The following is a 17,806-nucleotide window of genomic DNA, read 5'->3' as shown; positions in this document are numbered from 1 at the left end:
GCTCACGCAAAAATCCATATGCAAGTATTTACAGGGCCTATATTTGAAACTGCCAATAACTGGAAACAACCCAAATGTACCTCAGCTGGGAAGTGAAAAAACAAACTGGGTACAGCGGAATACTACTTAGGAATAAGAAGTAAGAAACTACTTGTAGATGCAACAACATGGATGAATCTCAAGTGCACTAAATGAAAGAGCCAGATTTTCTAAACAGCTATCTACTGTATGATTCCATTCATAAGACATTCTTGCAAAGGCAAAACTATAGCATCAGTAAACAGATCAATAATTGCCAGGGGCTGGGGACAGGAAAGAGGCCGACTACAAAAACACAAGGAGATTTTTGGGGTTAAGAAAAATCAATGAGCAGAAAAAAAGAATGGGATGTTCTTTTGTTAAAAAATGTTATCTAGAGACAGAAATACATTTTACATTTATGGTATTCAGTCTCCTTATAATCATAATACAAAAACTGAACTCTGTAAAGGTTTTATTAAAATATCTGTTATTATACACTTTTTATAGATTTTGGTGGTGCTGTAAAGGTGAGTAGACAGAGTGCGAAACACTTCCAAAACTTTTTTAAGGGGACAAAACAAAATAGAGGGTGAGAGCTGTAAATTTTTGAAATAATAAAATTAAATTTAACCAGCCTTCATATCATCTTTAGAACAAAACATATTATAAATTAATTAGTACTAAATAAATGATATCCTTAAAAAGTGTTTATTTTCCATTTGAGCTTCTTCAAAACTTAACTCAAATGTCACCCTCTGTGAGACCTTTCCTGGCTACCCTATCTTAAAATACCAGGCCCCCAGCCCTTCTTAAACCCTTCAGCTGTTTTCTGTTTCTCCTTAACTAACATCACTACATAACACAGTTATTTTACTTATTTATCCTCTTTATTTTCTGTCTCCCCTACTAGAATAAGCAATATGAAAAAAAACAGTTTTTAATTCAATTTTATTGACTGTTGTGTTATTGGAACATATTTCAGTGCTTGACACTAAATAGACCCTCAATAAATATGTGTTAAATAAAATGCTTCAAATAGTAAATACCAAACATCTTGGCTTTACCAGGATAAGCAACAAACCTCTTTAGGTTAAGAATACTCTTTTGGCTTAACAGAAATGAATCATTAATTCCAAAGAAAAAGAGTTTATCACAAGCCATAAAATACATGGCCAAATCAAAAAACTTACCTCTGCTACATCATTGTGCTTATAGTTAACAATGTATGTTAGACTTAAAATTTTGTTAAGAGGATAGATTTCATGTTTTGTGTTTTTTGCTACAATAAAACAAACAAACGAAAACTTACCTTTGCTGGATGTATACAAAAGTGCTGACTGAAAGGAAACCAACTGAGTGTCAGTAAGACTCTCTTCCACTGACATCTGTACTGCATACCCAGCATCTGGGTTTACATTTGGCAAAGACAGTAAGTCTGTTGACCGAACAAAGAAGTTCCCATGGAAAGTATGAATGGAAAGACCTAGAAGAGAAAAATTCATCAAAATGATTTATATACACCCACATATAAATATTTACATTTTATCCTTTTCACTTATCTGAATGGCAGAGAGCAAATTTAAAAGTTTAGATGTGATATTGTGGTTTATAAGAAATATATACCCAGTCTTTGCCTGTTTCTGGCACAGAGCTCCTGTAACCCTCAGAATCCCCTAAAAGTCATAAAGGCGTCTTTTGCTATGTTAATGAGGTGACTTTTGGAAAGCAACTAGGTAACCTAAGGATGGGGGATGGTTGCCAGAGGATCCAACCACAGGATTAAAGGTTCTGAAAGTGTAGTGCAATCCCTAACCACTGCCTCCAGGGAGGGGAGAGACAAAGGTGGGACCAATCACCAGTTGTCAATAACTTAATCAACCATGACTATGTAATGAAGCCTCCATAAAAACCCAAAAAAGATGAGGTCTTTCAGAGAACTTTGGGATTGGTGAATACGTGGAAATTTGGGGAGAGTGAAGCTCTCAGAAAGAGCAAGAACGCTCCAGAAGCTCCACATCCTTTCCCTTCCCCACACTTTGCTCTATGCACCTTTCCATCTTGCTGTTCTTGGGTTAAATTCTTTTATAATAAACCAGTAATATAGTAAGTAAAATGTTTCTCTGAATTACTAGCCAGTAATTCCAAACAACAGAGGGTTTCGTTGGAACCTCCAATCTAAAGCCAGTTGGTCAGAAGCACAGGTAACAAACTGGACTTGTGACTGGCTTCTGAAACGTGGGTGGTGGGAGGGTGGGGATTTGGGGAGCAATTGTGTGAGACTGAACCCTTAACCTGTGGGGTATGACACTATCTCGAGGTAGACAATGTCAGTATTGAGTTAACTGCTTGGTAGTATGGGGAAAAACAACCCTCACATTGTAAATGGGAGCAGAATCATTAGATGATACACAGTAATTAGTGAGAGTGGAGGAGGGATAAAAGATACCTTCTTAAATGAATTCAAAATTTCAAACAACTTTTTGGATGACAATTTGGCAATATCTACCAAAATTCTAAATGAATACTTACTTTGACATTAGTAATTCCATATCTAAGAATTTATCCTACAGATACAATCATTCAAGTGATAAATTTATATGGGCAACAAAAAATAAGCATTACTGTTACTGTCACAACAAAAAAAAAATCAGAAATATCTCCACTGCCAATCAGTAGGAAAATAACTAAACTGTAGTGTGTATATTCTACTGAAGGTAGGCAGAAGTTAAAAAACATGAGACAGATCTACATATACTAAAATTAGATCTTCAAGACTTGCTAAAAACATGTACAATGTTATTTATGCTACTGTACTGTTCTATATATTTTCCATGGAGACGTATGTAAGTATGTAAATGTATAGAAAAACTTGGTATCACAGCAATGTGCTTGCAGTAACTTACATAAAAGGACAGAGTGAAAGTGCAATAACACACACATACAAGCTGACAGAAGAGAACTTTAGTTTATCAATAATGTTTCCTTTTTATTTTTACAGTAACAGGTATATATTTTGCTTGTGAAATAAAAACCAACTTTATAACAGTAATCAAGAAAAAAAGGATGCAGGCCTGCATGTACAAAAATAGATGTGGTTAAAAAGAAGCCAGATGTGGGGGTGGGTATAGCTCAAGTGGTAGAATGCATGCTTAGCATGCATGAGGTTCTGGGTTCAATCCCCAGTACCTACTCTAAAAATAAATAATAAAATGAACCTAACTACTTCCCCCAACAAAAAAAAAAAAAAGAAGGAGGAGGAGAAGGAGGAGAAAAAGGAGAAGGAGGAGAAGGAGACATCTTTTTGTACTGTACCTTTTCCCCCCTAGCTTTACCAAGAGCATATTATTTCATGTGTAATGAAATTTATCATTTAAAAAAGAGAGAAACCTAAGCAAATTTACCACAAAGATTTATTAAATTAAGTACTCTAGAAGGAGGGCATAGGTTGGTTTGTACGTCCAAACTCCTTTCACAAAGTTAGGTACATATAAAACAGCTTCTGTCCTGCCAAAGAGAAAAATCTTAAAAGCACTTTTAGGATGTACACTTCCCCTAATTTAGAGGCAATATCTGCAGAAATAATCATTTTTGAGGTCTATCAATCTTGAATTAATAGGATACAATAAATGTGCCCTTTAAGACATAAATACTAAAAAACTATTAGAATTAATAAACAAGTTCAACAAGGGTGCAGGATACAAGATCAATATACAAAGGATTAATTATATTTATAGGAGAGAAAATTTCAAAATAATTCTGTTTATAATATCAAAAAACCATTTAGGAATAAATTTAACAAAAAATGCAAAACTTACACTCTGAAAACTAAAATATTGTTGAAAAAATTATTAAGAAGATCTAAATAAATGGAAAGACATATCACGTTTTTGGATGACAAAACTTAATAATGTTAAGATGGCAATATGCCCCAAATTTATCTACCAATTAAGTGAGGTCCTTATCAAATACCAGCCGGTTTCTTTGCAAAAACTGACAAGAGAAACCTAAAATTCATATCGAAATGCAAGGGACCCAGAATATCACAAAACAATCTTGGTAAAAAAGAAAAAAGTAGAGGATTCATACTTCCTAATTTCAAAGTTACTATAAAGTCACAACAGTCAAGAAAGTTTGGTACTGGCATAAGGATAGACATATAGATTAAAAGAATAAAATTCAGAATCCAGAATTCAAACCCTCACATTTACGATCAACTAATTTTCAACAGGGGAACATGGATGCCAAGACAATGCAATAGGGAGAGAACAGTCTTTTTTTTAACAAATGGTCCTGGGACGATTGTATATCCACGTGCAAAAGAATGAAGTAAAAAACCTACCTCACCAAATACAAAAGTTAACTAAAAATAAATAAAAGAATTGTAAATATAAAACACTTAGAAGACAATGTAACTATAAATGTTTGTGATCTTGGATTACACAATGGTTTTATACTATGATATGATGCCAAAGCACAAACAGAAAAAGAAAAAAGTTGATAAATGAGACACCACCAAAATTAAAAACAAATGTACTTCAATGGGTACCATTAAGAAGTGAAAAAGGCAACCCACAAAATGCAAAAAATTTGCAAATCATATATCTGATAGAAGCTCTATATCTAAAAATACAAAAAGAATTCTTAACATCTCAATAAAAAAGACAAACCAAGTTTTAAAATGGAAAAAGGATCTAAATAGACATTTCTCCAAAGAAGATAAATAGCCAATAAGCACAAGAAAAGATGTTCAGTATCATTAATGAATAGGGAAATACAAATCAAAACCTCAGAAAGATAACACATCACACCCACTAAAATGGCTAAAATAAAAGAAAGGACAATAATAAGTATTGACAAGGATGTGAAGAAATCAATACTTTCATTCATTGCTAGCAGGAATGAAAAATGGTGTAATTGCTGGAAAATACTGTGGCCATTCCTCAAAAAGCTAAACATAGTTACCTTATAACCCAAGTATATCCTAGGTATAGACCTGAGAGTAATGAAAACAGGTCCAAAAACCTCTACTCAAATGTTCGTAGCAATATTATTTATAATATCTAAAAAGTAGAATAAAGCCAAATATTCATCAACTGATGAAAGGATAAACAAAATGGAGTATATCTATACAATGGAGAACTACTGAGAAATAAAAAGGAATATTTTTGCGAAAGTTGGGGGGCTGATGAAATACTGATACATACTACAACATGGATGAACCTTGACAACATTATGTTAAGTGTAAGGCGCCAGTACAAAGGGCCTCATACTGTATGGCTCCATTAATATGAAATATCCAGAACAGGCAAGTCTATAGAAACAGAAAGTAGACCAGCAGTTGCCTAGGTAGGGGAATGAAAAGTGACAACTAATCAGCACAGGGTTTTCTTGTGGGAATGATGAAAGTGTTGTAAAATTGACTACGGTAATATCATGGTGACTATATTTAAAACCACTGAATTGTATATTTCAAATGAGTGAACTATATGATATGTAAATTTTATCTCAATAAAGTTATTAGAAAAAAAAGAAAACAGAAATAGAAGGCTATTGTGGTAACTCATTGGTTATGGATGATGCCAATAGCTGTGAGCTGTTTGGAGATGTGGCAACCTCAAGTGTTTACCTGATACCTTATATAAGAGATTATGTAAGTTTCCTTTTTGGTTGTTTCAATCAATCTTTTTTTTCTTTTTATTACAGTGATGGATAATAGAGAACTTCATCTGGCACATCATTTGACCAACAGACTTCAGTATCTATCTAGTGGACAGGTTTGTGGATCCCTAGCTTTTGATATTTATTTTTCTGCCACATATTTCACATACTTGTTCCATTCTAAACAATGATTGCTTCAACCCTCTTACAGAGCAATAATATTTTTAAATCTGAATAAAAGATTAGAACCAGGCTGATAATGTAGAGAAATGAAATATTAAGAATTATAATTTCCCACTCTCATAAGAAAATAGTTATCACATTTAACAGCCACAAAACATTTATCCTGAAAAACAAACTCGATATAAGCATTCAGAAACTGTGAAAAATTGTGCTCTACTCTGGAATTTGACACAACATTGTAAAATGACTGTAACTCAATAAAAAATGTTCATATAGAAAAAAAAAAAAAAAAAAAGAAAGAAAGAAACTGTGAGACTATTTCCAAAGCAACATGTGGCAAGGTGTCAATGGCAGGTGAAGGGTGAGAAGAATACAAACTAAAAGATACTCTACTTTTGGAGATGGGTGGTGGTCATGGTTACACAAATGAGAATGTAATTAATACCGCTCAACTGTATCCTTAAAAATTGTAAAAAGGTAAATTTTGTTATGTATATTTTACCATAATTTTTTAAAATAGTTTTTAAAAATATCTTCCACTACTAGTATTCAGTCAAGTGGAATGAAAACCCATCAGTAATATGCTTTTTTTTCTTTGGGGATATGATTTTTTTTCCACTGAGATATAATTCACATACCATAAAAATCACACTTTTCACGTATACAATTCAGTGGTTTTTAGTATATTCAAAATAGTCCCTATTGAATAGTTTTTCAACAATGTATCTTCTCTATTCTTAATTGCACAGTCCATCAAAGTAAATACAAAATATCAGAAGAACAAATTTTATAAGACTAGGTGAAAACATGCATATTTATTCATATCAAAAGCAACAATTACACCTTTGTTAATGTAAAAAAAAAAGACCCCCACCTTTGGTGCACCGAATCCTCATGACTGCCTCAAAGCCAATCTTTCGAGTGAGGTATCTCTGTAGTTCCTTGTGTAATTTCTGTACTTGGACTGGGTTGTGCTGATGGTGGTAAGAGGGATAGTAATAGACACTACCTGCTGAATACCGAGAAATACAACCTGAAAAAGAACACATACTCCTTTTAAATTCTGCCACTACTATTACTATGAATACATTCTATTACTATACCAGTAACCATAGGCATTTGGATCAATCTTTCTTTAACTTCTTAAAATACTGTCAAAAAATAATTATTTCATCCCTTTAAATAGTAATATAAAAATTTCTCTATTATAAATGTTTAGAATACAAGACTATAAGGTTTACAATAGACTAAACTGACTAATTCTCCCAAGGGAATAAGAATTCATTCACTTTGTCCTCCATTTAGAAAACTATCATATAAATACCATTTTGATATTCACATGAGAAAAATAATCATCAAAAAGAACTTACCCAGAGAAGCCAAATCAGAATACTGTCCACTGAGAAGGAATAAGTCAACGGCTACCTGCTGACCAGAACAGTCCAAGGCTAATTTCTTATAGAAGTCAGTTGATGGTGTCAAGTGAATGTCCTATTAATCATTAAAAAGAGAAAAAAAATTTAAATGATTAAATTGTCATAAAATTTAAATACCTATCTATACATACCAACGGTTGACAATTATTCTTGGGCATTCTACAAAATCCTTTTGTTTTGTAATATTTTCTCTCTTTTCAGTAAGAAACATGTACTGCTTAAGAATTTTCTATTTTGTTTTACCTTAAAAAAGAAATACACCTATTATACTAATTTTGCTAATCTATTGAATGCTTAGTATGCTGGAAACTTCTAAATTCACATGTAATATTTTTCAACTATCATAAGAGATGGGTACTATCAATATTTTTACATTATAAATATAAGGAAACAGGGAGGCAAAGCTTGCACATCTAAAAACCAGTGGAACTTAGGCAGACTTACTCCAAAGTTGACACCTTAATCATTATAGTATATGGTCACACTTGCATAATCTTTTGAGATATATACACACAAGGTGCTCAAAAGCAATCCATGGCAGTCAACATATAAAATTATGACTACTTTTTACTGGTCATCCAGGTTCTAATTTGTCCCTAGCAAGCTTCTTCTCTTGGTCTGCCCAATTTTCTTGTCAAAGGCAGACAGCATTGTTAGTGGCCTGCTAAATATCTAAACACAAGGTAAGGGTGAATCAGGCAGAAAATAGTGTAATAAAATAGAAATATCTACATAAAAGAGAAATGCTTTATCTATTTCCTTATATTCTCTCCTCTCTACAACTGAAAAATAAATTTTAAATAAGCTCTGTAGTCAAAGGGACAAAGCACCAGCATAAATCTTGTACATTTGATAAGATTTTCTAACCTTAGCAGATGACCTTTGGTTGGGCTCCTCTCTTGGTTTCAAGGCTCCCACTCCAAGAGTTGGGAGCTGTGTTTGAAAGACAGACATTCGACCACCAGTTGGGGACATCAGCTTAAAGGCAGCCTGAAGTGCTGGACCCAAGGCACTCTGGGTCTCTAGGGTCTTGGTGAACATTTGTGGCAAACTTTTCAGTAAATCTTGGACAAGCTTGTGAAATAAAGCAAGAAAACTCAAGAGTGTTACAATTAATTTTTTTCACAGTAAGTCGGTAACTAATACAACAGACAAGACACTGAGTCATGATGATGGTCAGAGAATCTACAGACAGTACAGTAAACAATGAAGTTGGTCAAATGACAAGAAAGCCATTTTAAGTCAACATTATAAATTGGCAAGCAAGACAAATCAAAATTGGGGCCTTACAGTTCTTGCACATGCAGTAGTCCAGCAAGACTATAAGTCCAAAGTGTATCCAAAAGAACCATCAGTTTAGAGATTTGATTTATTTAAATGCCATGAAATATGGCCTTCTCAATCACCTCTACACACTTTATTCTTTTCAGTTCCAAAGTGAGTTTAACTCTTCCCCATTGCAAAATCTAAGATAGCCAGTAAATTTGCCAACTAGTAATATCACTACAAAAGAAAAACAAAAACAGCTACCTATTCAGGTTAGGTTGTACAAATAAAAAGAGTTAATGGGAAAAAAAATACTTCGCAGTATGGCGAAGTCACCGTTGCCAACAGCTGAGACCATAGACTTGCTAGTTAAAATGTTACCCCTACGGCATATATGCATGTACAGGGTAGACAACATCCCCCCTTCAGACACATTCTGTTCACCTCTCACTGTATTATGTCATGGCAATTTCCAGGCAGGTAATAAGAGTTTCTTCTGAACTGACCCCAATGACACTCTGTGAATCAGAAAAGCAAAGGGCACTGAAAGCAGCCTAGCTAAAGTGCTTCTATGTAGTGACCAGAAGCTTATCTCAGCAACCCTCCCAATTTCCCAAATGGCTGGCAAGGCAGGTTTCCTTCAGGTTTTCCTCCTTTATGGAATAGGCTTATCTTCTACCCTACTACAAATTGATATATTAAACTTAAAAACAATCAGTTCAAGGGCAAACTTAAAAGCTGTTTATCTGATGAATTTTAACTAACAGCAAATATAAAATGCTACACATCTTAGAAATGTCACAGAAAGAAGAAAAAGTCTACTTAAAGTTAATTTCAAAAATATAATCCTTCAACATTTCAATTAAACATGTCAGATAGGAAAGTGTCCCTTACCTCTTTACTTTCATTTAAATTTACTAATAAGTTCTCAGGCATAGGTATAAAAACATCTGAAAGAATAAAGAAATATTTCTTTTAAACAAAACTTGATTGTTAAAGGTGTTCCAAATACGTAACACTGATATAGTTAACCACCCCCATACTTAGAGAAAAGCCACCTCCACCACTTTTACAGCAATGTCTACATATGTTCAAAGAGTCAACAAAAGAGCAATGATTTAGGTTTTCATTACAACTTATTTGTTACCATATAAAAAGTAAACAGCCTCTCAAATAGAAAATACTGATGCATAAGCACTCAGTAAGGGTTTGGACAATTGCTCTGCTTCTTAAATTAAAGACAACAATTTAGAATCCTGCTTTAGAATTGCTTAGCCCCAGAAGCCAGCCAAAGAAACACTCTTGGCATTAAAAAAAAAAAATGTTGACTAAGATGACACACAAGAATTCTATGTCTTGACACAGAATATAGCCCACCAACAGCTCTGTCATTCAAAAAGCAGATACTCTGTCATAAATAAGGCCCCCATTCTACTTATGGAACTATAAAACAAGTGAATCAGAAGGTATATCAACTGGCCACATCAGATGAGCATCTCAGGATTCAAATTTACTCTTAGGAATTAAATGCCCTTCCTCTGAAGAAAGTAAACTGAGAAGGAAATGTAGGTGATGGTGGAGCACTATAAGGAGTCTCACTTCCTCAAAAAATGTTTCACACTTTTGTACTATTTATTTTTTATTACAAAAATTAAAGCTCATCATAATGTTTATAAAACACCAACAAATAATTTGAAACATTAAATATTTACTTTCGTTGTCATGTAAAAAAATCTACTGTCCACTGTTTGGATTTCTTCTTTTTCTTTAAAAAGATTTAAAAGTTTTATTGAGATATAATTCACATACTACAAAATTTATCCTTGTAGAATACACAATTCAGTGATTTTTTTTAACACATACAGAGTTGCACAACCATCACCACTATCTAATTCTACATCCTTTTCATCATCCCAGAAGGAAACTCCATACCGATTAGCAGTCACTCCTCATTTTCCCACCAACTCCCACAGCTCTAGGCAGCTGCTAGTCTTCCCGTCTCTGGATTTGCCCTTCCTGGACATTTCAGATTAATGGAGTCACAGTATGAGGTCCTTTGTGACTGGCTTCTTACATTTAGTATAATGTTTTCGAGGTTCATCCATGTTGTAGCATCTATCAGTACTTTATTCAGTTTTATTGCTGCATAACAAAACATTTCATTGTATGGATATATTTCATTTATCCACTCATCAAATGAGGGGCATTTGGGTTGTTTCCACTTTTTGGCCGTGCTGTTACAAACATTCATGCACCCATTTTTGTGTGGACATGTTCTGTTTTCTTTTGTTTTTTAATAACTCATATTTAAGAATTTTTTAAAAATTGAATTACAGTTGACTTACAGTGTGGAAAAGTTTTTAATTTTCTTGAGCATTGTATTGAGTGAAATTGCTGGGTTATATGATGACTCTACGTTTAACTTCTAAAGGAACTGATAGACTGTTTTCCCTAATGGCTGTACCATTTTCCATTCCTACTAGTAGTCAATGAAGGCTCCAATTTCTCCACATCTTTGCAAATACTTGTTATTGTCCTTTTTAAAAATGTTTGCTATGTGACATCCAGTAAGGGATATTCCATTTATCAGCTTATGTATAAAATTGAAAGGCTGGACAACATCATAAATTCACAACTTGGCTCATCATCAGAATCACCTGCTCAGTGATTTTATTTTATGCCAAGTAAGTAGACAGATTAGGTAGGGAATGAATGAATGAATGAATGAATTGGCTGATCTGTTGTGAGACTTAGAACAACCATGACAGAAGGGGGCTCTTTAACTACTGCATTTTAAAGGTGTACAGTTAATCCTCATTATTTGTAGATTATGTATTTGTGAAATTTCCTACTCATTAAAATTTATTTGTAACCCCAAAACCAATACTCATGGAACTTTCATGGTCATTCACAGACAAGCCCAGAGCAACAAAAAATTTTCGATTTGTGTTTGAGAATTTTTTAACTAGTGTGATGTGGCATTTCATTGTGGTTTTCACTTGCATTTCCCAGATAACTCATGTTATGGAACATCTTTTCAAGTGTTTACCAGCCAACTGAATATACATTATACTGAATATGGTGTACTGAATAGAGATATGTCTATTCAAATCCTTTGGCTATTTTTTTAATTAGGCTGTGCTTTTATTGTTAAATTGTAGGAGTTCTTTACATAATCTAGATACGTACTTTGATCAGATATATTGCAAATATTTTCTCTCATTCTGTGGGTGTCTTTTTACTTTCTTGATGGTATCCTTTGAAACATGAAAGTTTTTAATTTTTAAGAAGCCCAGTTTATCTATTTTTTTTTCTTTTCTTATTTGTGCTTTTGGTGTTATATCTAAGAAATCACTGCCTAATTCAAGGTCACAAAGACTTAATCCAATGTTTTCTTCTAATAGTTTTAGTCTCACATGCAGGTCTATGATCTATTGTGAGTTAATTTTTTAAACTACAGTAAAATATACACAATATGCAAAATCGATCACCTTAACCATTTTTAAGTGTACAGTTCAGTGGTATTAAGTACATTCATAATGTTGTGTAATTATTATATATTTTCAGAACATTTTCATCATCCTAAACAGAAACTCCGTACCCATTAAATAATTTTCCCCTTCTCCTAAACCCCTGGTAACTCATAATCTACTTTCTGTCTCTAAGAATTCATCCACTCATACAAGCAGAATCATACAACTTTTGTCCTTTTGCATTTGGCTTATTTCACTGAGCATAATGTTTTCAAGGTTCATGAAGGTTGTAGAATTCATCAGAATTTCATTCTTGGACATGAATAATATTACATTTTATGTAAATACCACATTATTTATCCATTCATCTGTTGATGGATACTTAGGCTGTTTCCAATGTTTGGTTATTGTGAATGTTACTATGAACGTTGGTATACAAGTATTTCTTTGAGTGCCTGCTTTCAGTTCTCTTAGGTATATAATGGGAAGCAGAATTGGTAGATCACAATGGTAATTCTGTTTTAAGTTTTTGAGGTACTGCCAAATTGTTTTCCATAGCACTGCACCATTATATATTCCTACCAGCAACATACATCAGTTCCAATGTTTCCACAATTTTGCCAGCCCTTGTTATTTTCCATTTTTTTGCTAATAACCATTCTAATGGATATGAAGCGGTATCTCATTGTGGTTTTGATTTGCATTTCCCTAATGACTAAACATGTTGAGCATTTTTTAACATGCTTATTGGCCATTTGTGTATCTTCTTTGGAGACTTGTGTATTCAAGTTCTTTGTCCGTTTTTGAATTGTGTTATTCTTTTGTTGCTGAGCTGAAGAGATCTTTACATTACTCCTTCATCATATATATGACTTTCATATGTATATATTTTCTCCCATTCTCTGACTTGTCTTTCACTCACTTGATAGTGTTCTTTCACGTACAAGTTTTTAACATTGATGAAGTCCAATTTATTTATTTCCTTTTGTTGTCTCAGCTTTTACTGTCATGTCTAGGAAATCGCCACCAAACCCAGGTCATGAATAATTTCCCCTATGTTTTCTTCTAAGAGCTTTATAGTTTTAGTTCTTAAGTTTAGGTCTTTGATCCACTGAGTTGTTTCCTATATAGTTTAAGGTAAAGGTCTAACTTCATTCTTTTGTATGTTCACTTTTCCCAGAACCATTCGTTGAAAAGACTGTTTTTTCCTCATTTAATGGTCTTGGTATCCTTGTCAAAAAATCAACCATATATGTGAGGGCTTATTTCTGGGCTCTCTATTCTGTTCCACAGTCTATGTCTATCCTCAAATACTTCTTGAATGAGCTTTAACATTAACTTGCTTTTGTTGCCTTGCTCAGAACTCACTTTACCTCCATAGTTCTGTTTCCTCTTTTGTAAAATAAGAGATTTGACTGAAGGAATCTTACACTTCCAACAATTTTATGATTTTATACTCAAGGTTTTCCTCAATACCATAGAATCATACCACACATTCCTAATTCGTCAAACAGTCATAAAATATTTCTAAAACTAAAAATTCTTAAGGCAGTTAAATAATTTTACGTATACAATATATACCTTCAATATCTGAAACTATTAGCATCTGAGGTTGAGAGAGACCTTCTTGAAGACTGTAGAAGTGGATTGTACTATCAAATGTTATGAAGCCAATTTTTGTCCGAGTGTTGCCAGGAAGCCTAAAAGCAAATTCAGAAGAGTATTTTATCAAGTATTCCCATATACATATATATACCTAAAATATCTGCAAAGACTTACGTACAAATATCTACTTTTGTGAGATGGAAACTGTCCCAACATAAATATTTTAACCCATGCAGTGATTAGTCACCATGAAAACATACCCTACTCAAAGTGAAAACATTACATATAAGCCAAACGATCAAACCCAGCAATAATACAGCAACCCAAAACTCACTATACCCATATAAAGTTATATTAATCACTGAGGAAATGACACATTAAAAAATACTGTAAAGTATATACAAAAGTTTGTAGATGATTTTAATTTACAAAAAATACTTCAAAAAAATACCATATACCAACTCCAAAATGCAATATAGGGATTTAGGTAGTACATATCTTAAAAAAAAAAAATGTTTGCCCAAACCTCTTCTTATATTGTTTAATGCATTCATTTAAGAAGATCAGTAAAAGAATCTGTTTCAAAGAACTTATATATATAGACCTTAGTTTCATAGGAGAAAAGATAAACTAGTTTTCATTCTTGTTGTTCATGCTTGGGTGAGTCAATGAACTCTCTCATCAACAGATAATCCCTATATACAACCTACAACATTAAAAATACAAATGCTGGTAAGAACAAGAAAGCCTTTCACCAGTGTGAGGGAGTTAGTCCATTTCTGAAGAGATTTAGTCCTGCACATTCTTCCTTACCACACAAGAGCACAGTAGTACTTCATTACACTGAAAGCTAGCTTTTACGGGTTACAGTAAGTATCTAAGAACCACTTAAAGTAAGGTTATTTTAAGGAACTTAAGACATATGACAAGCAAATGCAATGTGTAGACACTGTTTTAGATTCTTATTCCAACAAACCTATAGTAAAAAGACATTTTTGAGACAACCAGGAACAAAAATTGAACTGGGTATTAGATCATATGATGGAATTACTGCTAATTTTGTTTGGTGTGATACTCATATTTTAGTTAGGGTTAAAAATAATTCCAAGTATCTTTTAGGTAAAATGATATGCTTACAGAGATTTGCATTAAAATACTCTAGTGGGGGTGGAAACTGTGTGCTGGGCTGGGAGGAGCAGGATTACATGAAGGAAGAACAGATAAAAGGTTAAAATACTGAAGTTGAGGAACAGTACCTGGAAGTTCATCAAATTCTTTCTATTTACTACATGTTTGAAATTTTCCCATAATAAAAAGTTAAATTAATGTTTCTCAGAGAAAGTGAGGCCTAAAGCTAACAACTGATTTAAGTGGACCTTTAGAACATAATTACATCACTTTTATAAAAATATTTTAAAATTACTTATTCCTTTTATAAACCCTGTTAGTTTCTAATTTAAGATACTTACAAATCCAGATTGTCTAACAGACTCTGGCAAACTGAATTCAAGTACCCCGTTTCAACTGCATTGTGAGAGACATCAAATACAAAGAGGTACACTGGAGGTTGAGGTGGTCGTAACTGAAGGGAAAAAAGGATCTCATTAAACACATTTAACAGGATTATATGTAAGCTATCATTTGTCATGCCTACATACAGCAAAACAATAAAACAAGCATTATTTACAGAGTGAGTGAAGACTATAATAAATAGTAACAGATTAAGAAAAACAATATAGAAAGAAAAGAAGTTTAAAAAACAGGTAAAACTATATTATACTATCTTCAGATACATACTCAGAAAAAGAAGAATGAGGATGTGATTGTCTTAAGTCAGAAGAGTGCTTTTTGTAGGACAGGAAGGGGAAGAAATGTGATCAGAAAGGCGTTGGGGAGTATCGGCAATATTCAGTTTCTTGACCTGGGTGGTGCTAACACAGGTGTTATTATTATTGAGTAACCTATATATTCTTGTTTTATAGACTTTTCCTTAAGCACATTATATTTCACAATTTAGGGAAATTACAGTTCTGAAAATGACAAATCAAGTTAGCCAGAGCTGATTATTTAACCAAGATATTTCAGCCAAGTTCCATAAAAATGTACAAGAATATTTTAAATTTCCAAATTCAAAGATTTGTTTTCAATTCAATAAAAAGCATCAAATAACCACAATCAAAACTCAGCATATATTACACTAATTCTTATATTTTTTTGCACATACCACTTGTCAAATTCATAGGTTGCCCAAGAGGTGACTCACAAGAGCATAACTTCCAAATTTAAGACAAGCTTCCAAATTTAAAAAAAGCCATTTTTTTTTTTTTTACAAAACCTGGAAAATAAACCCAGGAAGGCCAATTCAAAAGAACAAATGCTTCCAATTTTTTGGCTTTAATTCAACAAAGGGACATTTACACTGCAGAAAGCATTACCAACCAGTTAAGTGTTAGAAAAATGTTTTCTACACTGAAATTTCTATGTGGTGAAAAGAGACTGAATTCTCAAAATTTCTATACTAAAATGGCCCCAGTTAACCAGATAGAGATTACCACAAAAATATACTAAAATAAAATATTAAAAATTGGTATTAAGTCTTATCTTCATATTCTTTTTCCTTATATTATGACATGGAGAAAGAGTAGCCATATGAAAAGTCCCGGATTTTTATGCAAGCTCTACCACTTACTAAAAGATATGTGGAGATAAACAACAAGGACCTACTGTATACCACAGGGAACTATATTCAATTTCTTGAAGAACTGGAAAAGAATCTGGATATATCTATCTATCTGTAGAGTATATATCTATAGTTATATATATATATATGAATCGCTTTGCTGTACACCTGAAACTAACATTGTAAATCAACTACACTTCAATAAAAAATAAGAATTAAAAAAAAGGTATTTGGCAATTCATTTAACTAAATCTGCTTTCACAGCTGTATCCCTAGCTTAATTAAGGGAGCTGTTTGTGATGATCAAAAGTACTTGTGCTAGAAAACAGATTAGAGGAAATTACCACTGCAGAATCAAAAAAAGAAAAAGAATGAAAAGAAATGAGGATAGTTTAAGAGAACTCTGGGACAACATGAAAAGCACTAATATTCACATTATAGGGATCCCAGAAGAAGTGAGAAAAAACCTGAGAAAATTTTTGAAGAGATAATAACCCAAAACTTCCCCAACTTGGGAAAGGAAACAGTCACCCAAGTCCAGGAAGCACAGACAGTTCCACACAGTATCAACCCACAGAGGAGCACACCAAGGCACAGAGTAATCAAATAGACAAAAATTAAAAGATAAGGAGAAAATACTAAAATTAGCAAGAGAAAAGCAACAGATAACATACAAGGGAACTCCCACAAGGGAATCAGCTGATTTTTCAGCAGAAACTCTACAGGCCAGAAGGGAATGCCACAATAAATTCAATGTGATGAAAGGGAAAAACTTACAACCAAGAATACTCTATCCAGCAAGGCTCTCATTTAGATTTGATGAAGAAATCAAAAGCTTCACAGATAAACAAAAGCTAAAAGAATTCAACACCATCAAACCAGCTTTACAACAAATGTTAAAGGAACTTCTCTAGTCATCAAACCATAAGAAAAGAGAACAAAAAGAAGAAAGAGGAAAAAAAGACCTACAAAAGATTGCTTTGACAATTTGGGGTCTTTATTGGTTCCATATAAATTTTGGAACTGTTTGTTCTACTTCTGTGAAAAATGTCATGAGTATTTTGACAGGGGTTGCACTGGATCTGCAGATTGCTTTGGGTAGTACGGCCATTTTGATAATATTGATCCTTCCAATCCAAGAGCACAAGATAGCTTTCCATTTCTCAGTACCATCTTCAACTTCCTTCATCAATGTTTTACAGTTTTCAGAGTATAGGTAACTTCCTTCATTAAGTTTATTTGTAGGCATTTTGTTGTTTTGGATACAATGGAAATGTTTATGCCAGTTCTAAAATTCTGGTTTTTGAAGTGGGGAAAAAAAAAAAGTGAACGAAGGGCCACAAATGGCAAAATATCCTTCTTTGTTACAGGTGAGTTGTATTCCATTACTTACATATGCTACATCATCTTTATCCATTCATCTATTGATGTGCACTTGGGATGCTTCCATATCCTGGCAATTATAATGTTGCTATTAATTGCAA

The 17,806-nt window shown here is 33.2% G+C and overlaps 1 protein-coding gene across 3 annotated transcripts in view; it reads right to left on the bottom strand.

The window, feature by feature from the left end:
- The window catches only part of SEC24A (SEC24 homolog A, COPII coat complex component), a 62,064-nt gene that overhangs the window by 12,985 nt on the left and 31,273 nt on the right, over nt 1-17,806 (bottom strand). For 2 of the 3 annotated variants that reach the window (XM_074360688.1, XM_074360689.1), the window contains 7 exons: nt 15,112-15,224; nt 13,619-13,737; nt 9,459-9,514; nt 8,166-8,372; nt 7,233-7,353; nt 6,737-6,895; nt 1,331-1,504 (listed from right to left, as the gene is read on the bottom strand). In XM_074360688.1, coding sequence (XP_074216789.1) covers nt 1,331-1,504; nt 6,737-6,895; nt 7,233-7,353; nt 8,166-8,372; nt 9,459-9,514; nt 13,619-13,737; nt 15,112-15,224 — 949 coding nt within the window. Of the gene's footprint in view, nt 1-1,330; nt 1,505-6,736; nt 6,896-7,232; nt 7,354-8,165; nt 8,373-8,399; nt 9,083-9,458; nt 9,515-13,618; nt 13,738-15,111; nt 15,225-17,806 lie in introns of those variants that run through there. The other variant, XM_074360690.1, reaches the window with a different exon arrangement.

This window comes from Camelus bactrianus, chromosome 3 (genome assembly GCF_048773025.1).
Source record: "Camelus bactrianus isolate YW-2024 breed Bactrian camel chromosome 3, ASM4877302v1, whole genome shotgun sequence".
NCBI lineage: Eukaryota > Metazoa > Chordata > Mammalia > Artiodactyla > Camelidae > Camelus > Camelus bactrianus.
This window is presented reverse-complemented; position numbering and strand designations above follow the sequence as displayed.